The 19,118-nt window shown below is 41.7% G+C and overlaps 1 protein-coding gene across 3 annotated transcripts in view; it reads left to right on the top strand.

Moving 5' to 3' along the window:
• Positions 1 to 18,784, top strand: part of LOC311134517 (diphosphoinositol polyphosphate phosphohydrolase 3-beta-like) — a 35,528-nt gene extending 16,744 nt beyond the window's left edge. For 2 of the 3 annotated variants that reach the window (XM_084168216.1, XM_084168217.1), the window contains exons 2-6: positions 2,531 to 2,641; positions 8,656 to 8,700; positions 9,251 to 9,338; positions 15,038 to 15,828; positions 18,332 to 18,784. In XM_084168216.1, the coding sequence (XP_084024342.1) occupies positions 2,531 to 2,641; positions 8,656 to 8,700; positions 9,251 to 9,338; positions 15,038 to 15,252 (459 nt within the window). In that variant the 3' untranslated portion in view covers positions 15,253 to 15,828; positions 18,332 to 18,784. Of the gene's footprint in view, positions 1 to 2,530; positions 2,642 to 8,655; positions 8,701 to 9,250; positions 9,369 to 15,037; positions 15,829 to 18,331 lie in introns of all 3 variants that reach the window. The other variant, XM_084168215.1, reaches the window with a different exon arrangement.
• The last annotated feature ends 334 nt before the right edge of the window (positions 18,785 to 19,118 follow it).

The following is a 19,118-nucleotide window of genomic DNA, read 5'->3' on the forward strand; positions in this document are numbered from 1 at the left end:
ATTTGACTCACGATGAAAATAAATTGTGTGGTCATCCTCACAATTCAAGCTAGTCCTCCATGAAAAGCAAATCAGGGCACTCTGTCTCTCTCCCTCTTCTTGTCTCTGGTCAGTTTTTAAACATAGACGTGTTGGTATGTTTCCCTTAAAGGAATAATCCACTCAAAAACTATATTTAGGTATTTTTTTCACTGTTGATGCATCCAAAATATTTGTAGTGCAGTGCATTTGCAGTGCATCATATAGTGCAAAACGCTTCATCATGATGATGTGGTTACAAGTTGCTTTTGAAGGTCCTATATCTTGAAAACAAAATGCCCCAGGGCAGTGATTCGGGACATTTCCATCTTTCGGATGGACGTTAAACGGGTGTCCTGACTCTCTGTGGTCACTAAGATCCCATGGCACGTATCTTTAGAGTAGGGGTGTTAACCCCGGTGTCCTGGCTAAATTCCCAATCTGACCGTCATGCCATCATGGCCACCTAATCATCCCAGCTTCCAATTGGCTCATTCATCCCCCCCTACTCGCCCCTGTAACTATTCCCCAGGTCGTTGCTTTAAATGAGAATGTGTTCTAGTAAAATAAGGGTAAAAAATAATGAATTGGCTACAAATGAAACGGAATTACTGCAATTGAATTGGCTACAATGTGAAATTATAGTATCCACAAACCACAGCTGGGTCACCTGCTACTGTCCTCCCTTCCACTGGCATACTGTTATGTTCAGCTCATAACTGTTTTTTTTATCTCTCTCTCTCTCTCTCTCTCTCTCTCTCTCTCTCTCTCTCTCTCTAGTTATGTTAATGTGGTAGATCTCTAGGGACAGGGTTGGAGAGCCCTGATATAGGGAATAGGGTGAACACCCTTACAGTAGAGTAGGGAGGGTTCCCATTGCAATAACGAACCCTGCAGATGGCGGCCCTTTGAAGGCGGAGGTGCTGACCTCTGTCGGCCTGGGGTGACACAAGCCATGAAAAGGGCCATTGTCGTTGGAAGAGAGAGATCTCTCTCTCTCTCTCTCTCTCTCTCTCTCTCTCTCTCTCGCTCTCGCTCTCGCTCTCGCTCTCGCTCTCTCGTTAATGTTACCTATCTCTTACTGACACCTACCCATGAGCCCCTCTTTTTCCATTTACTGTAACCAGCATCCGCACCGACCGACACCAGACGTCCATGGACATTGAAAAGTAGTTAAAATTTGGTCATCCTTGATTTCAATATCCACAGACATTGAGTTTTGGTCCGGACTGGCCTTGATTTGGCCCAAACGTAGACGTCCATGATTGGTGACCGGACCAAATCTGAACCAATCATAGACGTCTATGTTTCACAAATTTGGACAGTACAGTACAGTGAAGCACGGAGTACATTACAGTACAGAAAAGTAAAGAAGAGTAGAGTATAGTTCAGTACAGTACAGTACAGTTAAATATAGTTCAGTATAATAGAGTACTATATTGTACTCTACTGTCCTGAACTCTACTCTACTGTGATGTACTGTACTTTACTCTACTGTGCTGTACTGTGATGTCCAAACTTGTGAAACATAGACGTCTATGATTGGTTCAGATTTTGTTTAGTTTCGGGGCAGAGCTCATTAGAATAATAGCCATTGTGTAGAATAATACCCATATGCAAAATATGATATTGCATATTTCTACCCTTGTGTACCTATTCACGATACATCTGAAGAGAATGACATTCATATCCATAATTATGCATTTCTGTGTAGTACAGATCAGGGACCCATGATGTAATTCCGTTACCGTAATTCTGTTATGGGGTGTAAATCCACTTCATTTACTGTATTTCAATAACCAAAAGAGATTTTTTCAAACTGAAGTTGTCATGTCATAGCTGACACCCCCATTATTTCTGCAGACATTTTTTTATCCTAATTCGGAGCAGATATTTAAATGTTTTTGGAAAACATGGTCACATAAAAAACTGAGGGAGATTTTACCGTAAATCTGTTACCAAACTTTGCATCTGCACATATTCCAGTAAACGTTTTGTGAAATTTACTGTGTTCAAAGTAGTCCTAGTAAATAGAGTTGGTTTGTTAACATTTGATATCAATGTTTTTTTGTTTGGCATTCATTTTAAAGTGAAAAATCTGAGTGTAATAATTCCGTTACCGTGGAATTGCCCCATGTTTATAGACCTGACCCTGGTGATTGGCACAGAGCTGAGCTGGGGGTTCTTCCAATGGCAGCTTTGCCCGTCACGGGACCCACCTCACCTTGGCAGGTGCGGCTGAAGGCTGTACTGCTGATCAATGTTTTGGTTAATATATGATAATAAAGAAGCATTTTCTATCAACATTTCACTGTACTCCTCAATTGAATATCCTTCTGAATATGTTTAAACTCCCACACATCAAATGTATCCCTCAATTCATGCATCCTTTGTTGGGACTGTGAGGTAGTGTAGTTAAGTATCTGCCTGGACCAGAAACTAGAGGTTTGCGGGCCGGATTCGTCCCACGAAGCACTATTTGAGTATTATTGGTTTATTTTACCCTTTGCAGGTGTTGCTGGTGAGCAGCAGTCGGCACCCGGACCAGTGGATTGTACCAGGAGGAGGGATGGAGCCTGAGGAGGAGCCGTGTGGAGCTGCAGTCAGAGAGGTGTATGAAGAGGTGAGAACCCCGCCATAGAAATGTTATTATCCTAATCATCTATCTGTAATGCAAGTTAGAGGGACAGTTTCCTTGATAAATTAGTAGCATTTGTAGACTTGAAGTGGATACATAGTTTCCAAATGTTCTAGATTGAGCATGATGTACACTGCACAGACAGCAAGTTCAGCTAATGGTTTAGTGCAGGGTTCCCCAACTGGCGGCTGTTTTTATTTACCCCTCCAGGTTTTCTCAGCAATTGTTTTATTTTATATATATATACAGCTCTGGAAAAAATTAAGAGACCACTGCAAATATTTCTTAAATCAGCATCTCTACATGTATGACAGCCATTCCATTCCAGTGTCTGTTGAATTCCAACACAGGCACCTCATTCTACTGAATTAGGTACTGATTAGGTGATCACCTGAACCAAATCTTATTTAACAAGGAAAAGTATAAAAACCACTGCTGTGGTCATCACTATCCTCTTGCAATAGACCAGCTGGATGGCAAAAACAGTGCTAATAGTACCTCAAATGTAATATTAATCAAAAAAGAATTACCATGCCAAAAGAGTTGAAAAGGAAAGTTTTGAGTGAGGAAAATAAGTGTTCAATTCTGGCTTTACTGGCAGAGGGATACAGTGAGCGTATCCCTCTGCTTCCATCCTTAAAATTTCAATGACGGCGGTTCATAAGAACAAGGTCAAGCAGCAGACATTGGGGACAACAAAGCTACAGACCGGCAGAGGGCGAAAACGACTCTCTACTGACCGGGATGACCGCCAACTCATTCGAATGTCACTCAACAACCGTAGGATGACATCAAGTGACCTACAAAAAGAATGGCAAACAGCAGCTGGGGTGAAGTGCACGGCGAGGACGGTTCGAAACAGGCTCCTAGGGGCACGGCTGAAGTCGTGCAAAGCAAGAAAAAAGCCCTTCATCAATGAGAAGCAAAGAAAAGCCAGGCTGAGGTTTGCAAAAGACCATAAGGATTGGACCGTAGAGGACTGGAGTAAGGTCATCTTCTCTGATGAGTCCAATTTTCAGCTTTGCCCAACACCATGGTCGTCTAATGGTTAGACGGAGACCTGGAGAGGCCTACAAGCCACAGTGTCTCGCACCCCACTGTGAAATTTGGTGGAGGATCGGTGATGATCTGGGGGTGCTTCAGCAAGGCTGGAATCGGGCAGATTTGTCTTTGTGAAGGACGCATGATTCAAGCCACGTACAAGGTTGTCCTGGAAGAAAACTTGCTTCCGTTTGCTCTGACATTGTTCCCAAATCTGAGGATTGGTTTTTCCAGCAGGACAATGCGCCATGCCACACAGCCAGGTCAATCAAGGTGTGGATGGAGGACCACCAGATCAAGATCCTGTCATGAGGAATTACAATATTTTTATTGGGAGAAATGTTGTCAGTAGTTTATAGAATAAAACAAAAATGTTAATTTCACCCAAACACATACCTATAAATAGTAAAACCAGAGAAAGTTATATTTTGCAGTGATCTCTTAATTTTTTCCAGAGCTGAATATATAATATTATTTTTTGGGGGGGGGGGTTGGGACATAAAATACTGTAAAAAAGTTGGGAACAGATTTCCAAAATTTCCTAAGTATTTTCACACATAATCAGGACACGTGATTGTATACAAATGTAAGCAAGGTTTGAAATGATTACGTTTTAGTCAAATATTATATCTGTTTGGGCTTCTTGCAATCAATTTGCAGACTACAAATATTTGTTTATTATGTTCTGGCTCACTGACCATCCCCTCAAGAAAACATTGTCCCGTGGCTGAATCTAGTTGATGATCCCTGTTTAGTGAAAGGAGTGACAGTGCTTGTTTCACTGTTAGTTTGGACTGGAGTGGATGGACTCAGTGTGTGTTCTGCCGTGTTCTGCCCCAGGGAGTCATGTGTTGACAGCTGTGAGGAATTGAGCGGTGACATTTAGAGGCAGTGTCCAGTTACCCACATCTTCCTCCTCCTGAGAGAGACATGTCCCTGAATAGGGTTAAATGAGTCGCACACCAACACAGGCTGTTGGGAGCTAATAACTCAAATGGTCCTCCCACTGTAATACCCTTCTGTCAAGTTCAACACATCCACTCCAAAGAACCACGTAACGGAAGTGTAATGGAGGTTTAATTTGTGCATGAGTGTATGATTATTGCCACACAGTTTTATGACATATATCCATGTGGTGGCTAAATATGTAGGTTTAAATTAAAATATAAGACATTCAACCCTGTTGAGCCCATGTTTGTCAAAAATGGCGATGAGCTTTTACCTACAAGTATTGTCTTTGTATGTCAACCATATGCAATTTACTTACTTATTAATATTTTACAACCCCCCCCCCCCCCCCCCCCCCCCCAAAAAAATGAAGAAAAAAATATTGGATTAACCCATCATAGAGCTGAAGTGTGTAGTAGGTGCCTGTGTTTGTCATACGACCCCTGTGGTCCTGGTAACCTGGCCCCAGTCAGGGGTCCCAGGAGAGGTGCAGGAACTTCAACCTGAATTATGTCTCTCTCCCAGGATCATGTGAACAGTCCTGGAATGCTGTCAGGTGTTAACAGGCTCTCCCAAAACAGTCAGTGGCCGGGTCACAAGAATCTTTTAATATTTTTTTCTCATGCATATATCACAATCCTTTATATCTTAGTGCAGTGGTTCCCAAACTGTGGGGGGGGGGGGGGGGGGGGGGGGGGGTCAGAACTCAGCCAGGCTTTCACCTACTCTTGGAAGTTGTAATGGCTGAATGCACAAATTGGGTAGTGTATCAGCAGTTTTAACTCTTGTCATGGTCAGTCATTGCAGACCTTAGAGAGCTATTTATACTTGTCAGAAATGTCCAGATCAACTAACCCATGTCAGCTAATTTTTTTTAGCTAGTTTTTTTGCACATTGATTTTGTTTCCCAATAACCGGAAGAGGGTCCCCAAGTGAAAAAGTTTTGGGAACCACTGTCCTAGTGGTACGTGTGATATCCTCATGGACAGTATGATGAGTTCTGAAATGGCTCCACGGCTTCCCATCAGCCATTTCATGTTATCTGCTTTTTACCACAAATGGTTTGACAAGCAACATTAGGCTTATACAGTATATTAGCCTGGTCACCAATCTTGTGTTGTCTTGCCATTTCCATCCCTGGTGTGTCATTGTTTGGCGTGACAAATGACAATGTCAGCAATGTAGTTGGCAAGACAGCACAAACAGATCTGGAACCATGCTAACATTATAGCTATGTTCATTAGCAGGAGTTCTTGGCCTTGATTTTATATTGCTGACCAAACTGCTGAGCGCTTCAGTCTATGAGACATGCTAGGATGGCATAGGTCCTCCTGGGGATCTTGTCTTGAGATGGGCTAAACCCAAATCAGTGGGTATACAGTGCATTCGGAAAGTATTCAGACCTTTGACTTTTTCCACATTTTGTTACGTTACAGCCTTATTCTAAAATTGATTAAATAAAACATTTTCCTCATCAATCTACACACAGTACCCCATAATGACAAAGCGAAAATAGGTTTTTAGAAATGTTTGCAAATTTATAAAAAATGTAAAACAGAAATACCTCATTTACATAAGTATTCAGACCCTTTGCTATGAGACTCGAAATTGAGCTCAGGTGCATCCTGTTTCCATTGATCATCTCTGAGGTGTTTCTACAATTTGATTGGAGTTCACCTGTGGTAAATTCAATTCATTGGACATGATTTGGAAAGGCACACACACCTGTCTATATAAGGTCCCAGAGTTGACAGTGCATGTCAGAGCAAAAACCAAGCCATGAGGTTGAACGAATTGTCCGTAGAGCTCTGAGACAGGATTGTGTCGAGGCACAGATCTGGGGAAGGGTACCAAAAAATGTCTGCAGCATTGAAGGTCCCAAGAACACAATGGCCTCCATCATTCTTAAATGGAAGAAGTTTGAACCACCAAGACTCTTCCTAGAGCTGGCCGCTCGGCCAAACTGAGCAATCGGGAGAAGGGCCTTGGACAGGGTGGTGACCAAGAACCCGATGGTCACTCTGACAGAGCTCCAGAGTTCCTCTGTGGAGATGGGAGAACCTTCCAGAAGGACAACCATCTCTGCAGCACTCCACCAATCAAGCCTTTATGGTAGAGTGGACAGACGGAAGCTAGTCCTCAGTAAAAGGCACATGACAGCCCGCTTGGAGTTTGCCAAAAGGCAACTAAAGGTTCTTAGACCATGAGAAATAAGATTCTCTGGTCTGATGAAACCAAGATTGAACTCTTTGGGATGAATGCCAAGCATCACGTCTGGAGGAAATCTGGCACCATCCCTACGGTGAAGCATGGTGGTGGCAGCATCATGCTGTGGGGATGTTTTTCAGCGGCAGGGACTGGGAGACTAGTCAGGATCGAGGGAAAGATGAATGGAGCAAAGTACAGAGAGATCCTTGATGAAAACCTGCTCCAGAGCGCTCAGGACCTCAGACTGGGGCGAAGGTTCACCTTCCAACAGGACAATGACCCTAAGCACACAGCCAAGGCAACGCAGGAGTGGCTTCGGGACAAGTCTCTGAATGTACTTGAGTGGTCCATCCAACCTGACAGAGCTTGAGAGGATCTGCGGAGAAGAATGGGATAAACTCCCCAAATACAGGTGTGCCAAGCTTTTAGCGTCATACCCAAGAAGACACGAAGCAGTAATCACTGACAAAGGTGCTTCAACAAAGTACTGAGTAAAGGGTCTGAATACTTATGTAAATAGAATATTTCAGTTTTTATTTCTAAAAACCTGTTTTTGCTTTGTCATTATGGGGTATTGTGTGTAGATTGATGAGGAGAAAAAAACGATTTAAGCAATTTTAGAATAAGGCTGTAACGTAACAAAATGTGGAAAAAGTCAAGGGGTCTGAATACTTTCCGAATGCACTGTACATGCAGTCCTCATCGTGGGCAATGCTGAGACTGAGTTGTATGGGAGCAGAGACATGGTATTCCCCTTTGGCTAGTCTGCTGGAATTCTGTCCCGGCATGGAAATATCCCACAGTCAGTCGATGTTCCCATCCGGCTTTTGCAGGGGGTGAGGGTAGGGTACTGTCAAACCTATTGTCATTGTTTGACGTCAAACATATCTGCCTTACCAAACAAGCACATTCTTTAAGAGCACATTCCTTGCTTGTGAATATCACGATACATGGATTCCTTTTTATTTGTTATAATCTGTGATGTCTTAGTTATCTATCATCAATTAAATAAATGTAGGCTATTTCAAATCAAATCACATTTTATTTTCCACATGCGCCAAATACAACAGTGAAATGTAAAACATGTCACGCCCCTTGCTTAGTAAGTACCACTTCTCCCTGATTCTGCTCTTACCGAGGCTCGAACCCAGGACCTCTGCCTCGCAAACACATGACCGCCCTCATGAAATGTCTTACTCAGCAGCACCACTGAAAAGCTAGCTATTCCATAGTGCAAGTAGGGACACTTCAGGCAGAGGGGTGAGTTTCACAGATTCCCATCTGCTACATTTACCCCCAATCTCACTCCACAGCGACCCCAGTGTTGAGCTGAGCAAAACTGCAGATCCAGGTCATGGCACCATTGTAAAGGATGTCACACTGCTTACTTAGAGAGGATCACTTCCCCCTGATTCAGCTCATACCGAGGCTCGAACTCAGGACCTCTGTCTCGCAAACGCACGTGACTGCCCTCCTGAAGCGTCTTACCCAGTCGTACTAGCTAGCTATTCAGCAGCGCATGTGGGGACACTTCAGGCTGAGGAATCAGTTTCACAGATCTCCATCTGCTACATTTACATTTAGTAGAATTTGATTCTGTTTTCTGAAAATAATTGTCTTGCTGAAGTTGATTTAACAGAAGAGTAGAGCTCTCTGTGCACTACATGATATCCGCTCTAACAACGTTTAAAAGTGATTCTGTCTTGTAATGTAGGATGTGGGAATGTATTGGTTTTATACTGGTGTTTATACACTAGCTGACTGTCCTTTGTTGTAATCTGTCTGTGTGTGTCACTGTCCAGGCTGGTGTAAAGGGAAAACTTGGCAGGCTACTGGGGGTTTTTGAGGTAAGCCTCACAAACCGTCAATCATCATGTCATAGCACACTGTAGCATAGCACTGTATATTACATAGCATGTATCACATCATATCTAAACATTGCTCTCATTACAACATTATTATTAAGCCCTACTTCCTCATACCTTAGACCAGTGATATTCAAAGTTGTGGTCGCGACCCCCTGGGGTAATTGCAGTGGGGTCGCCACATAAGAAATTATATTTAGGGAACAGAAAATGTAGAGTACAGATTTAGTAAATGTATTTTATTGAGTAAATTTATTTATTGGTTATTTTTGATACGAGAGACAAATGTAATGAATTGAAGGTTATTTGTTGATGTAAATAGACATTTATGGATTTTAAGGTTGTGTCATTAGATTTGGGCTGGGGTGGGGTCGGTTGAAATTCAGGCCAAAAAATGGGGTCCCAGCTGAGAATACCACACACCACACCACACCACACCACATAATTCTAAAGCCCTGCATGCAATACAGAAACACTGTATAAAGGTATTATTATGATATGAAGCAGTCTGTCTGTTTGTCTGTCCCTGTAGCACAACCAGGACAGGAAACACAGGACATACGTCTATGTCCTGACTGTGACAGAGACCTTGGAGGACTGGGAGGATTCTGTCAACATCGGTAGGCTTCTACTGTACATGAAGACATCTGGTTAGGGAGCACTATTTTCCCACATCTCTTTAGACCTTTATGCTCATCTTTCATCTAAGCATTTCCTCTCCGACACAATTGGTGGGAAACTGGGAACTTCTGAGAAATTTAGACAAACAACCTTTTCTTATTACACCTACATCTCTCTCACACCCCGGGCCCCTTTCACTCTCCCAGTCTGTGATGTTGACATCAAAACATTGGAACACACAAACACACTTGTGCCTCACGAAACAAAACGTTTTTGATCTCCTAAGCAGTCAGGGCCGTGAAATGAGTTTTGAGGACTGTTCTTTGCATTTCAAGCTGCTGAACCATGAATTTGATCAATTTTATTTACGAGCGATTTGCATAGGTCACATGCACATCACTGTTCTCTCCTGGGTGGATCTGTGGAACATCAAAGTGGAGCAGATGAGACATGTTCCTAAAGTGGCTACTGTACATAACAAATTCTGTATGTGTCTTTGTTATCTTTTAATGTATTACAAACAATTATAAGTGCCAAATAATCATTGATTTTGTATCTACTGACTGCACTATTGACAGATGTTCCAATCCATCAAAAGTCTAAATTGTAAATCTCAGCATTGAAAGGAGTTAAAATGACTCGTATAGATGCTGACCTCAGTTTAGTTGGCAGGAGACAGCTTGTAAAACATGAGAGAGGACCAAACAGACAGCAGACAGACTGACAGATGGTCTCTGTTGTCACTTGGGATACTGGCCGAGGGACACGTCCATGTTTACAGTAATACGTCCCTAGCCACCTGACCTCTGACCTGCTGGATATATTGACTGAAAAAATTCTGTCAGTTGTTTTCACACCATCATCACTTCTATGTCAAACACCTGTTGAACTTCAGTAATGTCAGCATATTGCTGGATGTGAAAATAAAATGGTTGCATTTGAAGAAAGGTTTGAAAAAACAGTATTTAATGTCGACTTATGTTTTGATACTTAGTTTGCATAAAGTGTGTATCAAATTATAATGAGATGAAATTGGCCAAATTCTGTTTTGAGTAAGTTACTTGTACATCTATTGTATATGTGTAATATTTACATGAAGACATTTTCCATGTTCTGTAACTAAAATATGTGGTATCTGTGCAAATTAGTGTCAAGTAAATATTGTATAGTAGAAAACACCAAACTGTCTTAGCTAACTAGACACGTTATACATGTTAAGATGTGGACTAGATCCCAGAAATTATCACCATTATTGGTTTAGGATGCGGTAGCCGGTGTTTAAAATATAACGTTTGACAAGGGACCCTGTAACTCAAAATGTGAACTATTTGTAGCCGGTCTGAAAAATGTGCTGATCTTTCATTCCCTTCACCCATATAAATAGAATTCAGGTCTGTTCACGAGGGGCATGCATATTTGCTGTGCACAGTTGTTTTCCAGTCTTCGTCACTACCCGCACTGTCGCCCCCTCCCTCCGTCCTCTCTTGCCCTATACAAGGCCCAGGACTGTGCTTGGTCAGGCTCTACATTTATGGGCTTGTCTTACAAGTTACACTAACCTTCTCCTCCAGGGCTAGCGCTCGCGGAGTACCTCAGTGGTTAGTGCACCCCCCCCCCCCCCCCCCCCCCCCCCCCCCAACACACACACACACACCTCTACTCCCCCCTCAGTAACCCATTTTAATGTCAGAGGGCACTTTGAATGCCTTTTACAAAATACTTGAATTAGAAAATATGGCTAGCATTTGGAGGCCAGGAGAAAGTGGTTTTGAAGAGATGTATAAAGAATGTTAACTGACAGGTAACCAGACAGAAGTTTTTTATGGGAACTCTTTATACCGAGGCTTTGGTGAGAAGCTTCATAAACACCACAGGAGAAATGACAGAAATGTCCAGTTGTATCACATTCAGTGGTGTTGCTGAAAATGTATTTCAGAGCTGGTTGGTTTGAAGGGGTGGGGACAATGTGTAGCGGCGTACAGAGGTTTAGCCAGTGTTTCCATGTTGATATGCTAATTTGGAAGTCCAACAAAAGCAGATAAGTAAAAACACTTCCTGAATGTCACATGGCATCCGTTACAGTAACAAAGGCCTACTTTAAGGATAGTTTTGATTAGTTCCTAATACAATGTAATATACATTCAGGCAATCAGGGAAAAACAAACAACATGACAGAAGTCATTGTTGGCTTAGTACAAAAGCTGAGAATCGTTTTATACAGTGGCTTGCAAAAGTATTCACCCTCCTTGGCATTTTTCCTATTTTGTTGCCTTACAACCTGAAATTAAAATGGATTTTGTGGGGGGTTGTATCATTTTGATTTACACAACATGCCTACCACTTTGAAGATGCAAAATATTTTTTCTTGTGAAACAAACAAGAAATAAGACAAATAAACAGAACTTGAGCGTGCATAACTATTCAACCCCCCCCCCCCCCCAAAGTCAATACTTTGTAGAGCAACCTTTTCCAGCAATTACAGCTGCAAGTCTCTTGTGGTATGTCTCTATAAGCTTGACACATCTAGCCACTGGGATTTTTGCCCATTCTTCAAGGCAAAACTGCTCCAGCTCCTTCAAGTTGGATGGATTCCGCTGGTGTACAGCAATCTTTAAATCATACCACAGAATCTCAATTGGATTGAGGTCTGGGCGTTGACTAGGCCATTCCAAGACATTTAAATGTTTCCCCCTTAAACCACTCGAGTGTTGCTTTAGCAGTATGCTTAGGGTCATTGTCCTGCTGGAAGGTGAACCTCCGTCCCAGTCTCAAATCTCTGGAAGACTGAAACAGGTTTCCCTCAAGAATTTCTCTGTATTTAGCGCCATCCATCATTCCTTCAATTCTGACCAGTTTCCCAGTCTCTGCCGATGAAAAACATCCCCACAGCATGATGCTGCCAGCACCATGCTTCACTGTGGGGATGGTGTTCTCGGGGTGATGAGAGGTGTTGGTTTGCGCCAGACAGCGTTTTCCTTGATGGCCAAAAAGCTCAATTTTAGTCTCATCTGACCAGAGTACCTTCTTCCATATGTTTGGGGAGTCTCCCACATGCCTTTTGGCGAACACCAAACGTGTTTGCTTATGTTTTTCTTTAAGCAATGGCTTTTTTCTGGCCACTCTTCCGTAAAGCCCAGCTCTGTGGAGTGTACGGCTTAAAGTGATCCTATGGACAGATACTCCAATCTCCGCTGTGGAGCTTTGCAGCTCCTTCAGGGTTTTATTTTAATTTTATTTAAAGCAGTGCGATAAAAACAACAACACAGAGTTACATATGGGGTAAAACAAAACATAAAGTCAAAAATACAACAGAAAATATATATACAGGGTTATCTTTGGTCTCTTTGTTGCCTCTGATTAATTCCCTCCTTGCCTGGTCCGTGAGTTTTGGTGGGCGACCCTCTCTTGGCAGGTTTGTTGTGGTGCCATATTCTTTCCATTTTTTAAGAATGGAATTAATGGTGCTCCGTGGGATGTTCAAAGTTTCTGATATTTTTTTATAACCCAACCCTGATCTGTACTTCTCCACAACTTTGTCCCTGACCTGTTTGGAGAGCTCCTTGGTCTTCATGGTGCTGCTTGCTTGGTGGTGCCCCTTGCTTAGTGGTGTTGCAGACTCTGGGGCCTTTCAGAACAGGTGTATATATACTGAGATCATTTGACAGATCATGTGACACTTAGATTGCACACAGGTGGACTTTATTTAACTAATTATGTGACTTCTGAAGGTAATTGGTTGTACCAGATCTTATTTAGGGGCTTCATAGCAAAGGGGGTGAATACATATGCACGCACCACTTTTCCAATATTTATTTTTTAGAATTTTTTGAAACAAGTTATTTTTTTCATTTCACTTCACCAATTTGGACTATTTTGTGTATGTCCATTACCTGAAATCCAAATAAAAATCCATTTAAATTACAGGTTGTAATGCAACAAAATTGGAAAAACGGCAAGGGGGATGAATATTTTGGATCATATTACTCTGTTAACCTGCTAAACTCTGAGTGGTTGTTTTGGACCCGGTACAGGATCCGGCGACATCATTTGAAAGCTACAGTCCTTTTTAGAAATCGAACTCAAATCTTACTGCTGGCAATGTCATAAGAACATCCTTGTATACATCCTCCACATGCACCATTGATCTAGCTCATTGTTTACAAAAGGAAAAGTGAATGGAAAAATATGTTTCCTCACCTGTCTGTGTCTTATTTCAAAAACGCAAACTCCATAACTTGAAAGCCCTGATTGTTAAGGTCATTTTAAGATGTCAGGCATGAAAATCCATTCAGCCATTTTGGCACAGTGACTCACTACCCAAACCAGACGCAACTGGTTTCAAGTGGCCAAGAGACATCATGTGATCTCCTATTGCTATCTCGTGGATGAACTGGGAATCAGACAGGGGATATATTTACATCAATGGATAGGTAGAGACTTCAACTTTCTCCTCATATGCCTTCAGAAATTATTCACACCCCTTGACTCTTTCCAGATTTTGTTGTGTTAAACCCTGAATTTAAAAGTGATTAAATTGAGATGTTGAGTCACTGATCTACACACAATGTGGAATTGGGTTTTTAGAAATGTTTACAAATTAATAACACATTTAAAGCTGAAATGTCTTGAGTCAATAAGTATTCAACTCTTTTGTTATGGCAAGTCTAAATAAGCTCAGGAGCAAAAATGTGCTTAACAAGTCACATAACATTTGCTCACTCTGTGTGCAAATCCAACACAACACTGAGTACCACTCTTCATATTTTCAAGCATGGTGGTGGCAGCATCATGTTATGGGTATGCTTGTCATCTGCAAGGACTAGGGAGTTTTTAGGATGAAAAGAAATGGAACGGAACTAAGCACAGGCAAAATCCTAGAGGAAAACTTAGTTCAGTCTGCTTTCCAACAGACACTAGGAGACAAATTCACCTTTCAGCAGGACAATAACCTAAAACTCAAGGCCAAATATACACTGGAGTTGCTTACCAAGACTACCTTGAATGTTCCTGAGTGACCTAGTTACAGTTTTGCCTTAAATGGGCTTGAAAAACTATGGCAAGACTTGAAAATGGCTGTCTAGCAATGATCAACAACCAACTTGACAGAACTTGAATAATTTTTGTAAAGAATATTCGGCAAATATTGTAAAATCCAGGTGTGCAAAGCACTTAGAGAATTACCAAGAAAGACTCTCAGCTGTAAACACTGCCCAACGTGATTCGAACATGTATTGACTCGGGGTTGAATACTTATCTAATCAAGATATATTAGTGTTTTACTTTCCATAAATACAATTTCAAATTTTGTGTAGATTGTTGACAAAAAATGACAATTAAATACATTTTAATCCCACTTTGTAACACAACAAAATGTGTAAAAAGTTAAGGGGTGTGAATACTTTCTGAAGGCACTCTGTATCATTCCTGTAAGATGGAAAATGAAAGCATGGCACGTTGCTGTGTGTGTGTGGGTAATTTTTTTTTGTTTTGTTTGTTTAACCCCCCCCCCCCACACACACACACACACACAGCACTAAGCATGTGTTTGTAGGTTGATAGTTTTGATACTGAAATGTACTTTATGAGGGTAGTATACAATAATATGCATCGTTTATAATTGCCACCAGAGGGCGTCAGTTTAAGAGGTTAATACAGCCCTCTGACCTCTCTTTCTCTCTCTCTGCTGTACCTCTTTCAGGTAGGAAACGGAAGTGGTTCAAGATCGACGAGGCCATCCGGGTGCTGCAAAGCCACAAGCCTGTCCACGCAGAGTACCTGCGCCGACTCACAGCCACCTGTAACCCCACTTGCAGCTCCACCTGTTGCGGCCCCACCAACGGCAACACCTGGGTGTTCCCCATGACGGACGACAATGCCCCTGAGTACGTCAACTCCACCACAGGGGACAGATAGGACAGATAGGATAGCCACCACCAGACATCGCCATCAGAGGAACCAGCAAAGTAAGAGGACCTAGCCTAGGTGCCAGTCTGTTTCTGCTATCTTGCCAACTCGTCATGTTGGGCTTGACAATAACAGTAATGGAGTAGGCAAGAGCACAAACTGATCTGGGACCATGCCAAGGAGGACCCAGGAGGACTCTAGAGTGGAAGTACCCAGAATAGACATTTTGCATGATTCGTTTCTGTGTTGATTCTTAATTTGTACAGTATGAACTTTCTAAAGTTAAAAGGAGTTTATTATTTTATTAGGGGGCATGAAGAGTGTGAAAATGTGTCAAATGGATATTCAATATTTTTCTTTGTATCATGTTTTAATCAACTGCTACCAGCCAAATAAGGATCTATATTATTAATAAAAACTTGATCTTAAAGCTAATCTCTGTTAACGGGATCCATTAGTCATCAGCTTTCTATCATTAGCATGACGTCAACCTCAATGTGAAAAGGTCCTTTGTTTCAAGTTATTCTTACAAGTTCGTCTTACATTTTGATTCCATAAGGTCAAAAGCTACGGTCTATGGCAGGGGTGTCAAACTCATTTTAGCTCAGGGGCCACATGGAGGAAAATCTATTCCCAAGTGGGCCGGACCGGAAAAATCATGGTATATATAACTTAAAAACAACAACTTCAGATTGTTTTCTTTGTTTTAATTCGATCAACATACAACATAAAGCTGGAGCCTGAGGACAGTGTGTCCAAAATAGTACAAGCACAACATCACTATTAATCATAAAACACGTCAAGTTTATTTGAAAATTCTAAAGAAAAAGAACACACAAACACACAATGCCTCAGTGATTAACAGAACTGTTTCACAGATCACAGAACTATATCAGGGTGTCATTTCTCAGGCAGAAATGTAGATAAAAATAATGAAATCCTGTTCCCCAAACAAGTGCAAGAACCACAGAGTCAAGAATAGGTTAAATATACAAATAAAATAAAATCAATTAAAAACAATAGCACATCAACATAAAAACATAAAAACATAAAGCTGGAGCCTGAGGACAGTGTCCAAAAGCACAACATCACTATTAATCATAAAACACCTCAAGTTATTTGAAAGTTCTGAGGACAAAGAACACACAAACACACAATGCCTCAGTGATTCACAGAAGTATATCACAGATTACAGAACTATATCAGGGTGTCATTTCTCAGGCAGAAATGTAGATAAAAAATAATGAAATCCTGTTCCCCAAACAAGTGCAAGAACCACAGAGTCAAGAATAGGTTAAATATACACATAAAATAAAATCAATGAAAAACAATAGCACATCAACATAAAAATATATAAACATAAATCTGAAAGCGTTGCTCAAACTCCCGTAACAGTCCCGTTATTTTATCTTTGAACCGCTTCATGTCTGCCACATGTTGGGTCGCGCACACATTTTTCAGACAGGGGAAGTGAGCTGCATCACCACCGGCAAGTTGCGTCTCCCACAATGACAGCTTCAACTTGAAAGAACGTATGCTGTCATAATACTGCGTGACAACTTTGTTGCGCCCTTGCAGCTGTTTGTTCAAGTTATTCAGGTGCTCTGTAACATCCACCATAAATGCAAGGTCCGGCATCCATTCTGCAGAATGAAATTCTAACACTGGTTTGCCCTTTTCTTCCATGAACTGTTCAATTTCTTCTCGTAAATCAAAGAAACGCCTCAGCACAGCACCTCGGCTTAACCATCTTACCTCAGTGTGGTATGGCAGGCCATAGATGTGGTCTTTCTCTCTGAGAAGGCTGTCAAACTGACGGTGATTCAGGCTTCTGGATCGGATGAAATTAACAGTTTGGATGACCACCTTCATGACATTATCCATCTTTAATGACTTGCAACACAAAGCCTCCTGGTGCAAAATACAGTGAAATGTCAAAAAATCACGTCCTCCATTTGCAGATTGCACTTTCTCTCTGAACTTTGTCACAACGCCTGCTTTTTTCCCGATCATTGAGGGCGCACCATCTGTAGCCAGGCTGACAGCGTGGGACCAGTCCACTCCGACCCTGTCCAGCGCGCCGACGAGTGCGGTAAAAATATCAGCTGCTGTCGTTGTATCTGTCATCGGCACCAACTCCACGAACTCCTCGGTGACGGTCAATGTGTCATCAACTCCGCGGATGAAAAAATGGCCAGTTGTGCAACATCTGTAATGTCCGTGCTTTCATCAATTGCAACCGAAAACGCAATAAATGACTTTACTTTTTGCTTCAACTGGCTGTCCAAATCCACTGAAAGATCGGAAATCCTGTCTGCAACTGTGTTTCTTGTCAGGCTGATATTTGCAAAAGCCTCCCGCTTTTCAGGGCACACAATCTCCGCTGCCTTCATCATGCATGTTTTTACAAATTCACCCTCACTAAATGGTTTTGAAGCCACTGCGATTTCATTAGCAATGAGGTAGCTAGCTTTCACTGCAGCGTCACTGATGTCTCGGCTGTGAGTAAACACAGACTGCTGTTTCTTCAGACCCGCCAACAGTTCATTCACCTTCTCTCATCTCCGCTGTCCTTGAAAGTTGTCATATTTGTCGGCATGAAGACTCACATAGTGGCGACGAAGGTTATATTCTTTCAGCACTGCAACATGCTCTGAACACACCAAACATACAGCTTTCCCATTCAATTCCGTGAATAAATAGGATGACCATTTTTCTTGGAACACTCTGCACTCTGCGTCCACTTTTCTCTTTTTTGACAGAGACATATTGGGGCAATGTGAGTGCCAAAGCACATAATGTTAAAAGTAGAAGCCGTAATAAATATCGCGGGCAAAACAAAGTAGCTCATTGGCTGCACGTGCTTGACCTACTTGCTCTGCCCTGGTATAAACAGTTTGCTTGCTTAACACAATTGCTATTGCGCCATCCAGTGGACGCAATTGGAACAGCAGTTTATTTTATAGAAAAATTGCAGCGCATTTTTATACTTATAAAAAGAAAAAAGAAAAAAAAATTATTTTCTTTTCAAAATCATCTCGCGGGCCGGATTAAACCCGTACGTTTGACACCCCTGGTCTATGGTCAGAGTGCAGCATTTTGGTGAACTGCTTTCTGCTTGAAGTAGCTCTGGTAGGTCAATAGAGGGTAGTACCTCTGGAAAGGCTTATTTCCTTTATGCCAAAACCCCAACTGCTGCTTATTTTAGGGCAGAGGTAGGCAACTTTTGTCAGAGCGGATGGTCAGGGGGTCGGAACATAATTATTTAGTAGTTATTTGGACCCCCAGCTGCTGTCGAGGAAGTGGCTACTCTTCCTGGGGTCCAAACAGGAAACAATACAAATAAAATGCATAATATACATACAGTGCCATCAGAAAGTATTCACACACCCTGACTTTTTCCACATTTTGTTGTTACAGCCTGAATTTAAAATGGATTAAATTGAGATTTTTGTCACTGGCCTACACACAATACCACATAATGTCAAAGTGGAATTATGTTTTGCAAAATTTTTACAAATTAATAAAAATGTTAAAGCTGAAATGTCTTGAGTCAATAAGTATTCAACCCCTTTGTTATGGCAAATAAGTTCAGGAGTAAAAATGAGCTTAAGTCACATAAGTTGCATGGACTCTGTGTGCAATAATAGTGTTTAACATGATTTTTGAACGACTACCTCATCTCTGTACCCCACACATACAATTATCTGTAAGGTCCCTCAGTCGAGCAGTGAATTTCAAACACAGATTCAACCACAAAGACCAGGGAGGTTTTCCAATGCCTCGCAAAGAAGGGCACCTATTGGTAGAAAAAAAGCAGACATTGAATATCCCTTTGAGCATGGTTATTACTTAAAGTTATTACTTTAAAGTTG

This window comes from Coregonus lavaretus, assembly GCF_964263955.1.
Source record: "Coregonus lavaretus genome assembly, chromosome: 9".
In the NCBI taxonomy this organism is placed as follows: domain Eukaryota; kingdom Metazoa; phylum Chordata; class Actinopteri; order Salmoniformes; family Salmonidae; genus Coregonus; species Coregonus lavaretus.